At 41.8% G+C, this 13857-nt stretch overlaps 1 protein-coding gene across 7 annotated transcripts in view; it reads left to right on the top strand.

The window, feature by feature from the left end:
* LOC134227655 (uncharacterized protein DDB_G0283357-like) overlaps positions 1–13857 on the top strand; it is a 695055-nt gene that overhangs the window by 653203 nt on the left and 27995 nt on the right. For all 7 annotated transcript variants that reach the window (XM_062709336.1, XM_062709333.1, XM_062709342.1 and 4 more), the window contains one exon: positions 5126–5451. In XM_062709336.1, the coding sequence (XP_062565320.1) occupies positions 5126–5451 (326 nt within the window). The remainder of the gene's footprint in view (positions 1–5125; positions 5452–13857) is intronic.

Here is a 13857-nt window from a genome sequence, read left to right as displayed (position 1 = left end):
TGGCCTCCAACCAAATGGCTTTCGGCCGAACGGTCCTCCTTAGCTCAAAAAATGATTAACTAGCATCACTTCATCAGTTTGAAAGGTATTCTGACTCACTATTGTTATGTGTAATTGTAAATAGCAAGTGATATATTGGGTTAGAAAATTTTCTGGTCATTTTGCTAAAATAAATTGTGTTTTCGCAACTAGTATTCCATTACCATATTTACGTTTAATCAGAATATTTTTTTCGAACCCTCTCAAACAAAAAAAAAATGTTCAGAAACGAACGAAATTCAATAATTTCAATTCTTTTCCGCTGAATGTTACCCAGCGAAGAGTATACGAATCGTCGACATTAATTTGTTTTGCAGAATCTTGCTTCATAAGAGCCACATGTTCGATTGATATCTAAGTACGTACTCTTGCCCCACTCTACTCTACGGCCAAATGACATTTTCAGCTAGATGGGTTCCAGTCTACTATTTTGTTCAGCAAAATTACAAAATTACATCGGCCAAGCAAATTTTAGGCGCATACCCTGCGGCAAAACAGTTTCGGCCAAACGGCCTTTCATATCGTTTGGCCAAATCATTTGGTCGAAAAAGTCGTTTGAAGGAATATGTCATTCGGCCGAAAATGCCGTTTGCCCGAAATGGTCATTTGACCGAACAAGCCATAAGCTCGCAAAAGTCACTTGCTGAACGAGTTACAAGCCTAAAACAGTCTTAAGGCCAGATGAGTTTTTATAATTTGACATTTTCGGCCTGAGGGCTTTTTCTGTCAAACAACGATCTCGGCCAAAAAGACATTTCAACTAAAAGACCTATTCGGCTAAACGACTTTTCCGGCATCATGTGACCTGCTCAGCTGAATGGCATTTTCGCCCGCATATCCACTTCGGCCACGCGATTTTCGGCTCAATAGTCTGTTGACACTTTCTCTTTGGCGTAACTAGCTTCGATGCCTAGCGGGGGCTATGGCCCCTTCATCTATTTTCTCTGAAGTGAGGCTCATTTCAAAAATTCTCGAACATTTTTCCACCTCATCAAGTTATCAGTGGTAATGTGACAAATACGGTCCAACCAACTAAGGCAATTGCGGATCAATCACACTCATTCATATTCTCTTTTCTCAAGCACGTGCTTTCTGTTGTAGCCCACAGTATCGAAGTGTGTTTGTTTCCCAGCCGGTAATTGAACCGTTTGTTTGAGAAACTGCATATGTAACATTTTTGGCCAAAATGAGATTTTTATATATTCTGAATCCTCTTCCAAAAATACGTATTCTGGCAAAAACACAAAAAAAAAATTTGTTCAGGAATGTATGAAATTTTTTTCGTTTGTTTGAGAAACTACATAAGTCCACGCACTTTGAAGAGCAATTATAGAGTACTGTTTTCAGTTTTTGCACTGGAAGTGCCTCAGGATGTTGAGTTTTGCCAAAAACTATTGATCTGTATCGAAGAAATCGAAAGGTTCGGTGCCAATTTGTCCAAAAACAGTTTTTTGTTGTTTTCTCGAAATTGTGTAAAATGGACTTATGCAGTTTCTCAAACAAATGATTCAATTGCTACAACGACTCAAATTGATAGCGTATGGCTATTGCGTCTAACTGTAGTAGCGTTCGACTAGCGCCGGTAGGCAGTGGATATTTTTGCATATTTCAAAAATATTCTATCTATTTAAAATGAAAAAAATAAAATATAGCAACATTCCTCCAAGGATTTCGACTGGAATTCTCCAAGGATTCCGATGTAAATCCTTCGGCGATTCCAACTGGAATGTTCCAGGGATTCCGACGGGAGTCCCCAGGGAATTCAGCGGGAATCCTCCTAGCATACCGAAGGGAACCTCCTGGGATCATGAAGGGATTCCAACGGGAATGTTCAGGAATTCCAAGTGTTCTCGGGATGTCGATGGGAATCCTCCAGAGATTCCGACGGGAATGTTCCAGGAATCCTCTACTCTCTAGGAATTCCGTCGGAAATATTTCAGGAATTTGAACGGGTATGTTCCAGGGATTCGGATGCGAATGTTCCAAGGATTCCGCCGGAAATCCTCCAGGAATTCCAATATGAATGTATCAGGTATTTCGTGAGCAATGTTACAGGGATGAAGAAACATTTCGCCGAAGGATTACAAAGTAATATGTCGAAGAATCCTGAAGCAAATCGGCGAGCGACTCCAAATGAATCCTCTAGGGATTCCAAAAAGAATCCTCCAGCCATCCCGAAGGGAATCCCCCAGGGATGTTTGAGCAAATCGTTTCCGAATACTCTATAACCACCCATCAAGCGTTGCCTCAACCCAATCAGTTTCGTCGGAAAAACATGTGCATACATCATCTGACACAATTCATTTCTTTTGACTGAATCTGCTTTGAGATTACTGAGCAGATGGCGATTCTGCTGAACGGCTGATTCGTTATTGACCGGCCCGCACGAAAACCTGCCTAGTATTCGTTGACGAAAGACTAATCACTCCTCAGCAGCCTCAGTCTGTAAAACAGAATACGCGATAGGACTTTGTACGCCGAGTTTAAAGGGATGCAACGTTTGTAATACACTCTACATTACTCTACATTACATTACACTCTACATTACACTCTAGTCAGTGCTCTTTCTTATAGGTCGGGAATATGAGGCCATTATTATCAATACAGAACAATAATGCTCCCAAAACCTTAACGAATTTGTACTGACTAAGTTTGATATAGGAGAGGTATGCAAACTAGAAATCCTTTAAACTCACTGATACATGTTGTACATTTAAGTGACTATCCATCGGATGGCACTATCAACGGACACTTTTTCTTATACGCCATGCATTCTTTCACCATTTTCACGGAATTCGATAGGAAAAAAATGGGTACACAAAAACCCCCAACTCGTTTGTTTTCCCATTCATTCATTCCGTCCGACGACGCGAACGTATCCCACCGCGACGCCACCGCAACCATGTTTGGTACAATTTCCATATTCATCTACACCCCTTCCTGGCCCCGGGGAAGCAACTCAATCTGGGAATGCACTTTTTTCTGCATCTGTTATTTTTCCTCATCTTTCCGCAGCCTTGCACAGCCATAGAGAACGAAAAACGCTAGAAACAACACAAAAAACAACAAACGCGAAGGAAAATGGAGGGGGCAACGCCAGGAACACTTTGCAACGTTTCTGGATACCTAGTGCTTATTGTTTTCGCGCTATTCGCTTGATGGATCGTAATGTGTTCTTTCGGCCATTGTTTGTGGGTGGAACAAAAAAAGCAATGTTTTCTGTGGTAGCGAGAGGGTGGGCCAGTATGGATATTTTGGGGTTTTCGGATGATTCAACCATTTTTATTTTTTTTTTACAAATTACTAAAGACATGTTTTTCGGTACTTTTGAATTGTCAAGCATTGACATGGCAATCAAAAACTTAATCCGTTCTAAAACTTTATTCCACACTGAAATTAGGTATTTATGATGATGTCTCTCGGTCATTATCGGAAGCCAAGTAAATAATCTTGTCCAAAGTTTTACGCACATATAACTGAAATATAATATCCTTGAGTTTCTGTAATATCCACAAATCATTCTTGAGTTTTGTGCATTTATACAATTTGCTCAACAACATCGGATCATCGCAGACCACCAGTGGAGCGAGCTTGAGTGCAGACAATCCTCCCCTGCCTGTACAGAACTGAACTGTAGTTACCCTGAGTCCTACTTTCGACGGGTGAATGGATGGAACAGGGCTTACATGTTACGCAATGCACCAGCTTCCAACCGGTGGGATTATGGTGAAAATTGTACCTTGGGAGGCGGTGTTTACCTGGATTTTCTTTGTTCGCAGTGGGAAGTATCGCCAAGAGAGGGCCAGACGAATGTGCCTGGATTTCGAATTCGGAGGTAGAGAGCTGTTGTGTGCTTCTTTTGTGATGAAACGAAATGAGATGGATATCAAGCATTCTGTTCCCGGATTTGGGTCATGTCAATGACATGGAAGTTTTGTTTAGTTCTCTGAATGAAAGAGTAGAATCTCGTTAGGTTTTGAATAATTCCAAGTGGTTTCTTATTATTTTTTCACAAACGAGCAGAGTAAAACACTCATTTGTGTTAATCCTTCCGGTTTCAATAAATTTCCGGATTTAATCCTTTCATGAAAAATTAACTATGAGAGCAGTTTTATACAAACTGTGACGGTTGCAACCCATGCACAATGCTTTTGTTTTTGCTGAAACCGCACCACTTTTCTTCCAAATCAAGAGAAGAGATTGATTTTAAAAATAAGTCAAGTAGAGCTATGCATTGTCGCCAATGGTTTTTGAAATCTCGCCTCCAACCAACAAGATTCGTCTGGACGCTTATCTATAATTTTTGTAATCGGGTCAAATTTCAATCCTTTACAGTTATCAGATATGATTTAAATTATGTGTGGAAAATGGTTGAACAAAAGTTTCGGTAGAAGGTTATTCCAAATTTATTTTTCCGTCCTATTTATTTTTGATTTCAACCATGAGTAGATCGTGTAACTTGATAGTTTTGTGGCAGTGTAGGACTATTTCTAAATTAGAAATAATATTTTCTTGAAAAACTTCACAAAATCATAGATAATTTTAGAGGAATTACAGTGGAAAACTTGACCAGTTTTTCGTTCTAAAATAATATAAGAAAACGAAGGAGGATTTTTCGTAATGGTTCGATAAAACTCTCGTAGAATTTCAAATAATGTCGATGCTGTCGTATGTAATCCTCTGCGATGTTATGTAAGTAAAAAAAGAATAATTTGATTTACTTCTAGCGGTTTTCTTCCAATCAGCTGAGGTTGATTTGATTCCTTTAGTTGACACTTTTACGTTCTATTTACATACCTTATACCCCAAGCTACTTTTCAAGCATGACAATATGTTTTCAATAAACCGAACTTTTGCACGTCGCTTCCCTAAATTCCCCGATACCAAAACCCCAAATCTGCACGCTGTCCCGAATGCTGCCCGACTCTTAAAAGAAACCCCGATCCAAAGGCATGCTGCATGGAATGCGCTTCATCAGTGAAGTAAAATTCCTCCGACAAGGTTCAAATATTTCAATTTCGCTTCGTCTCTTTTCTCCATCTCGCACTCCGTGACAAAACGAAAATAAATCTGTCCACCCTCACAGTCCGGTGGTGGTGGTGTTGGTGTCGGTGGCAATGGTCCCGCTACGCCGGCAGTCAGCAACGGTACCGATCCAACTTGTGGATCCCCGGCCAGTGTGGTCAGTGACGGCGATCCCCAGTACCGCATCGCCAAAAAGTCACTGCAGAACGGTTCGCACGGTGGTAGTAGTGAAGGTGGCCCTCCTCCGGGCTCCATTATCGGTGGCACCGGGTACGATATCGGTAGGAAAAATTCTCTCAACAGTAAGGTCGACCGCAAAGGAACGACGGCGGGAATCCGGTCATCCAGCTTAGAACTGATACTAACACCTATCATTCAGAGTAGACGGTAAGTAGCGAACTGAACATATGCACACATTAATCGGTGGTGGACATTTTGCCTTGGTGGTTCCATTATTAATCATAATTATACCTGCATAGTAGACAATTTTACCATTTTTCATTACCAAATACATATGTTTGTTTATTATTTTGTGGCGTTTATTCAGTGATGATTATTCTTATTCATTAAGTTCAGATTCACTTTAGCTATAATACACTCCCTTACATTTTTCGGGGTTCAACCAAATCGCACCAGGCGCCGATGAAAAATTACTCATTTTAGTGTTCGAATTCCGTGTAGCAGATCTAATTGATCACAAATCGTATCGGATATCCTTCTACCCTATAGCTAAGGATATCCAGAAACCAATTGTTTGAATGAATTGATATGAATTACTTTTGATTTTCATTCTACAAACAAAATATCACAAGTCAGTCAAAAAGGCGCTTGGTGCGGCTTCGCTGAACCCCGACCATTTAGGAATCACAAATCGACATTTAAATATTTAAGAATCTGTACAACATTAGTAAAACTATCCTTTGGACATCATCATTTGGACATGTACAACTATGAGATAATAATTTGGTACTAATTTAGTAAAAGTCTGGAAATTACGAGGAGTTGCAAATAGCATGTTTCACTATTTTACACAAAAAACTTTGAATAAAGTGGATAAGGTGTAACCGGTCCGAAAATCGTCGACGGCAGCGTTTGTCATGATTATGGTCGGCGGCGGCGGTGTTTTCGGCATCACGCCGCAGGCCATTTCAGCCTGGGACGGTGTCGGTGTGAATCGGAGTGTAATTTTTTATTGCGTTCGTATTTTTTTTCGGAACATTTTCAAATCATTGAGAGAAAAATCTATTGAATTTCGAAAATTTTGAAAAATCTGTTGGTCTCCGCCAAAAAGAATTCAAAAATATTAAATTGGAAATTATTCTCCGATTTTCCCCGGAGTGCAATTTTTATTTCCAAGCACAATTGTTTGGAATTTCTATGGAAAACTCTTAGGAATTTACATGAGAATTTTTTAGCACTTTCACGGGAAATTGTTCCGGATTTCTACAGTTAAGTGTTCAGAATATCCAACCTTCGAAAATTCTGTTGAATATTGTTCAAAATGTACACCAAAATTAATCAAAATATCCACGGCAAACTTTCGGTAATTCCACAGGAAATCATTAACACGGAGGAAAGGCCGTTTGGCTAAAATTCATTCCTCGGAAAGCCATGTTGGCCAGATAACACGTGAAGTTGAAAGTCATATAGCCGAATTCCATTTAGCCGGAATTAATGAAACGATTATTAGATAAAAATCTGTTTGGCTAAAAATTTCATTAGGCCAAAGCGTTTGTCATAACAGGCTGTTTGGCCGAATAAGTCATCGGGCCAAAAATTGTCGTTTGACAGAAAGGGCCAGTTGGCTAAAATGTCATTTGCCCGAACGAGTCATTCGGCCGAAAATGTTGTTTGCTGAACGGGTAATATGATCTAATATGTCGACCCGTTTGGCAAATTGACATTTTGATAAAATGGCTTTTCTATTAATCCACCATTTCGGCCTTCTTGACCAACATATTATTTCGGTAAACGGCATTTTCGGTCAAGTGACCTATTTGGCCGAACGACTTTTTTGACCAAATGATGAGTTAGGCCGAACAACATTTTCAGCTGTATGTCCATTTCGGCTAAACGACATTTTTATCCTGATGAGTTTCGGCCAAATTATAAATTTGGAACATCTTTCGGCCTTGTGGCCTATGGCCAAATGGCCCTTGCCGTCATTAGGCCGAAAGTCATTCAACGGAAACCCATTTATTCGAATGCCACTTGGGTGAATAACACGTTAAGTTGAAAGTCATTTGGCCGAATTTCATTTAGCTGAGTTGAACGTTTGTCCGCAACGGTTATTGTGTCGAAAATGACATTCATCCAAGTAGGTAGTTTGGACGAAAGAATTGTTTACTGTAACAGGTCATTTGGCTGAAAAATCCGTTTGACCGAAACGGTCGTTTAGCCGAAAATGTCGTTTGACCGAATAGATTATTTGGTTGAAAATGCAGTTTGGTAGAAATGGTCTTTTGGCAGGAATAGCCATTTGGCTCGCAAATGTTCGGACAAACGGCATTTTTGGCCAAATGACCTATTCAGCTAAACGACTTTTTCGGCAAAATGTCGTTCGGTCGAACGTATTATAGCCCTTCGGAACGATACGAAATATAGGTCCAGTTAATTCGAAATTTCAGGAAATGAAATTTTATTTTTTTCCTCGGAACTTTTATTGAATTGGTTTTACATAAAGTCCGCAATTCTGATATCGGAGCCACGATTCACTTCAAACTTATAATTTTCCATCTACCGTTCATTCGTCTAAGACTCTGTCTATCGTATTTTCATCTGTCGCAGTCACCAGCCACAAATCTCCCAGCGATCTCCCGGTTCCCCAGAACTTCCAAAATAAAAAAAACACCCGACGCAAAAGGCCCGAGATATGTCCCACAAACCCAGCGTGTGGTAAACAAGTAGAGCAGCGGTCCTTTTTCACTGCTTAATCGATTCAATACGGATGTTTTTTTCGTCGTATTTCAACATAAATTTTGAACATACTGCTTCTAAAACGGATAAACCATACAAAAAGTAGAAGGGCTTCCAAACTTTCCTTGAGCTCAGGCCTTGATGATCTACATAAACAACAAAGCGTTTTACGGGGCCTAAATCCTAATATGAAGTTAGCAATGGTACTTGAGACATAATTAAACTATTTTTATCAAATCGCAGTGTTACCAGAACATCAACAGTACTCCAAACTATTCTTGAGTTCAGATCTTGGAGGTCTACAAGATCAACAGAGTAATTCATAGGCTCCCGAGCTTGTGTGTAAGTTGGAGAAGCCCCATGAGACATCATTACACCAGTATGTACAAAATACATCATTCTCAGAATATTTACGGTAGTCCAAACCATTCTTCAGTTCAGATCTTGGAGGTCTTCAAGACCATCAGAGTGCTTCATGGGCTCCTGAGCTTGTGAGTTAGTTGTAGAAACCTCATCGGACATCATTACATCAGTATTTAAAAAAAATCAATATTCCCAGAATAGCTATGGTACCTCAAACTATTCTTGAGTGCAGATATTAAAGGTCTACAACACCAATAGAGTGATTCATGCGGTACTGAGGTTGTGTGTTAGTTGGAGCAACCCCATGGTACATTATTATACCAGTATATTTTTTTCCTGTTCGGGTGTGCCACTGCGACCAGTTATTAGATCTATTGTAGCGTTACCCGTATCCTTAGTGTTTAAGTGCATGTCGAATTACTCCATAACTATTGATAAGCAATGAAGTATCGGTTTCGATACAGTTGTTGTTTTGTTTTCTCAAGAGCACCATGACAAGGTCCCGCTATTTAGACCCTTCACAGAGAGCAATCCCATTGAAGGCGCGCCCCTAATCAATAGGAAATCAATCCTGTCTTGAGAAAACATAACAGTAATACTGTTTTTGGCCATGCATCGGAGCCCTAGCCACATCCTTGTTTTGCTTCTAGAATATCACCAGTAAAGCTACAAACCCGGGATTTAGCTCTGTCTACAAGACCATTTCAAGCAAGAGAATTTGTTCAGTAATAAGAACTTCCGTGTGTTCCTCTCACTACCATTGTTCGCCAGTTCAAGAAGAGTTAGTACGTATTTAAACCCCTAACTCGATTTTTCCAGCAGTCAGTTCAGCCTAGGGACGGGTACCGAGGTTTTTTAACTAATTGCTTGAAAAGTTGTTTCCGCTGCATACAGTTTAGCCTCAAACAAAAGCTAGTGTGTTAGTTGGTGAAGCCCTATGGGACATTATTACATCAGTATAGAGAAAAAATCAACATTCTCTTAATATCTAAGGTACACCAAACCATTCTTGAGTTCAGATATTGGAAGTCTACAACACCAACAGAGTGATGAGTCAAGTGTCAAATGAATTCTGTAGCTGGTATGTAATGGTGTAACGAAATCCCATGGAGCTGTTCCAACTAATAAAAGTAGTTGAGACATCGTAGATCTTCTTGTTGATCGATTTGAATATTAAGATTTGAATTCAAGGACGGTTTGGAGTATCATTAATATTGAAAAAGATCTGTTATACCGCTGGGCAACCGCAGGATTTTATCATTAAGCGTTTCAATTTCAATTATTTAAAATTATTTAAGAAGAATATGGTAAAGTTTGCTGCTGATTCCTAAGAACATAAAAATTACAACTCAAGGATAGTTTGGATGCTTTAGATCATCGTGGTGTCCGTAACCTGACCTGTGCAATATTTTCCCTGGATGGGGCAGTTAATTTTGAACAATTTTGCTGAAGAAATCAAGGCTCTATCTCTTAAAACTTATTTTTGACAGCTGATTTTCGTCTTGGGTCATCTACCAGTGTGGGCGTGTCTCCCATGGACTAAGAAACACCCCCGGTGCCGAAAGATGGACGTATTATAGCCCAGCCAGCAATATAGAAATCTCAAAATGCTGAGACGCCGTTTTTTCGGAGGACTCCGTGGGAAGCAAGCAATTCTTTTTTACAATTATATGGAAATGCTAATATCATCTTTCAAACTTACACGTACATGTTATTATAGAATAAGAGGTACAAGTACAGATTAGATAGTTCCGTTAGGATACGGCAGGCATGAAGATGTTGTATAGAAGTGGATTTGAAAGCGAGCCTATTTTTTGTGAGAACGTATAAGTAATACGCTCATCTCATTAAATAAAGCAATCCCTGTCTGGTGTTATAGAAACGCTTTTTTCTTCTCCGACGAACGACGAGGGGCGCAATCCACGGGCAAGCAACAGTGAGTACAAACGCTGTGAGTACAATGAGCTTTCTTGAGCATCCCGTGCCCTCTATTCCTGTAGGTGAGTCTCTTCGATAGCTTTCTGGGTACCCCGGGGAAATCAAACCGGGTTGTGAGTCCCAAAATATCCAGCGTCTTAGGCTCCTCGGGCACTTGAACCCGAGGGATAAGTCCTATCACTGCTAGCATTTCACCAAATCCAATCCAGCTCCTTTTGTCAGCCCTTCAGCTTCAGGCCTAGTCACCCAGGCTTGATCACTCAAGACACACTGGAGGTCAATCTTTGTTTTCAACGAAATATCAATTTGCTCTACCTGGAACTATTGACACCAGTCTCCATGGATCGATCGACCCTCGGAGGCAAATACAAGTGGGTTTGCAGATAGGCAGAAATATCAGTCGTTGAATTCCGTGTCCGACGTATTGACATTGTAAATGTTTAACTCCCCTGTGGAACGCTTCTCGACATCAAAAAGTAGGTAAGTGACATCGTTACATTGGTGGAACCCCTTCTCCCGTTTGCCCACCACCCGACTTGGGGAGGCTTACCCATTTTTTTAAATGTTCGTCCCGCCACCGCCATTGTATTGACGCGACTACCATCAGCTGGTCCCTCCTTTCAGTATTGAAGTGAGAAGTTGTTTCCGACATCTATGGGAGCAACCAATTCCTAATTAAGGTCACTACCAATACCTCTCTCTCTACCATCTCCACAAGGCCGCGATGGCGTCACTGGGAGTCCTTTGATAGAAGCATTCGATACGCGTTGTACAACTTATCCAAGATCGTCCTCGACACTGCTCCAACCATTCCTCAGACCTGTTACTGGTCGGACGAAACACGCTTGTGCGGTTAAGAGCAGAAGGAAAGTCATCCAAAACGTCAAAAGGAAGCAGTGGGAGAACTTCCTCGACTCCATCAATCACCGCCATCAATCCACCGCCGAATTCTGGAGGAAAGTCAGGGCGCTGAGGGTCATGCGTGGATCTTCACCCATCTTCACATGACTGTACTATTTACTATCCGCCGGAGGTAGCCAATGCACTCGGGGAATATTTTTCGTATTGGTAAGTGACTACCCAGCACTAACGCTGCAGAGCTTTCGAATGTCGCTAGGTTCCGCTAGGTTCTCCAATAAACCGACCTTTTCGTTCGCCGTGGTTTCCTTCGCTCTTGCCAGAAGCAACGAGAGTTCTTTGGTTCAGATGGGATAGCAAACCTTTCCTCTACCGCAGTTTTCCTCTCAACCTTTTTCTTGAGAGGTACCCCTTCGAACTTTTGCATTCATTGAGGTACCTCTTATTTTTACCGCCGTAATGAAAATTAGCGTAACGCACCAGATATATGAAAACGGACCAGAAAACCAACGGGACATATGGCTCTCCATCAGAGGCTGATTTTGAGGAGGTTCGAAGAGCCGTGGCCCCGGACCCCCTTCCGGCAAAGTCTGGCCCTGCTCTCCATTATATACATGGTTTCTATCCAAAAAGTTGTTTGGTATTTTCGTTATTCCGTGCAACTTTCCAATTCAAATTAAGTTTGGCTTCTTAAAAAAAGGCTGCTGAGACCCTTAAAGGAAGGCATCAAAGATTTTTGAAAGGAGGTTTCACAGCCTCTTGAAAGGAGGCTTCCGAGCCTCTTGAAAGGAGGCTTCCGAGCCTCTTGAAAGGAGGCTTCCGAGTCTCTTGAGAGGAGGCTTCCGAGCCTCTTGAAAGGAGGCTTCCGAGCCTCTTGAAAGGAGGCTTCCGAGCCTCTTGAAAGGCGCCTCTTGGAAGGAGGCCTCCGAGCCTCTTGGAAGGAGGCTTCTGAGCCTCTTGGAAGGAGGCTTCTGAGCCTCTTGGAAGGAGGCTTCCTGAGCCTCTTGGAAGGAGGCTTCCGAGGCCTCTTGGAAGGAGGCCTGAGCCTCTTGAAGGAGGCTTCCTGAGCCTCTTGAAAGGAGGCTTCCTGAGCCTCTTGAAAGGAGGCTTCCTGAGCCTCTTGAAAGGAGGCTTCCTGAGCCTCTTGAAAGAAGGCTTCCTGAGCCTCTTGAAAGGAGGCTTCCTGAGCCTCTTGAAAGGAGGCTTCCCGAGCCTCTTGAAAGGAGGCTTCCCGAGCCTCTTGAAAGGAGGCTTCCCGAGCCTCTTGAAAGGAGGCTTCCCGAGCCTCTTGAAAGGAGGCTTCCCGAGCCTCTTGAAAGGAGGCTTCCGAGCCTCTTGAAAGGAGGCTTTGGAGTATTATTAGAAGGCTTTCAAGACTGTTGCCGCTAAGTATCTGAGCTTTTCAGAAAAAGCCTTTATGCATATAAAATGGCGCACACTTTTAGCTGGAGCTTTTATGTTACGCTTCTCTACTAGAATAAAACCAAAACACATCAGGTGTTCTGGTTTATTCACTTTGCTTTCAAGTTGCTGGGATGGAGGAGAGAAAGTACCAAATCCTCCCATGCATTGTATCAGAGTTCCATTCTAATGGCGAATTTAATTTTTCTAATGTTTGAAAATAACAGCGTGTGGTAACAACACTCATTGTTAGGCTACCACCAAGTGATTTGCCTCGCTCAGTTGTCTCCAATTGGTGAGCGATGAAGATCTTTAAACATTGAATCAACGAACGCCAAATTTCAATGATCTAGAAAGCATCATCGGATAGGCCGCAGTAGAGAGCATCAAGTTGGCATGAATTTAGTCGGTTTTTACTCATGATCTGATTTTTTTAATGTTACTTTCCGAGCGTACAAAACATAACTTATCAGCCGGATCTTGAAACTTTTGGGTTCGATACAAAAACACGTTTGATCGCGCACTGATTAATTTACTTTCTTATCGCATTGATTGGTTTACTTTCCAACTGCATAAAACAGAACTAACCACCTGATTATTGTCACCACCACTTTCTCCGACAAGCCGGTCCTAGTCCTAAATGATTTCGTTAGTGCCATCGCTAAGCTGCAAAGCGACCACCCGAAACACCCACGGAATCACGCCATTCTCGCTAGCAAATAACAGTCGACAGCTTTCCCCTGGATCACTGTGGGGTACCAGGGAAAACCAGTGTGAAATTTTTAACTGGGATTGGTCACAAAGGCCGGTATTTCATGACCTCGGTTCCTCCGCCTGACATTGAAGCCTGGGTCAAACAGAACGTCAGCCTGCACTTGAAGAATCGATGAACAACTCCCAAGACCACGCAGCCACGGAAGGTCAAAGGATCAACGGCACCCTGAAAGAATCAGCAAATCATCTCCCGCCTCCATATTGGTCACACTCGTTCTTCGCATAATTTCGGCGAAAGGCCGTTCCAAACTGTTTGTGAAATTTGCAAGGTGCAAGACTCAGATGGCCATGTGACAAAGTTTGAAATTCTTCGAACCAATTATGGAATCCCGACGAACATTCGAGATGCCTTGGTTGACAATACCCCTAACTTATCAGCCCTCATCTGTTTCCTTAAAGATGGAGGGCTACTTAACTCGGGTGTAAGACCCACTCACGAGCCTCTCTGATCTTCCCAGAGTTGTGAGTCCTCTGCTCCTCAACCATAATCTCATAAAGGTCAGCAGGAGGGGATGGGGTTCATCCCCGACTTCACTAACATCG

Source organism: Armigeres subalbatus, chromosome 1 (genome assembly GCF_024139115.2).
Source record: "Armigeres subalbatus isolate Guangzhou_Male chromosome 1, GZ_Asu_2, whole genome shotgun sequence".
In the NCBI taxonomy this organism is placed as follows: Eukaryota; Metazoa; Arthropoda; class Insecta; order Diptera; family Culicidae; genus Armigeres; species Armigeres subalbatus.
The sequence above is the reverse complement of the archived record's forward strand: the minus strand, read 5'-3'. Positions and strand labels throughout refer to the sequence as shown.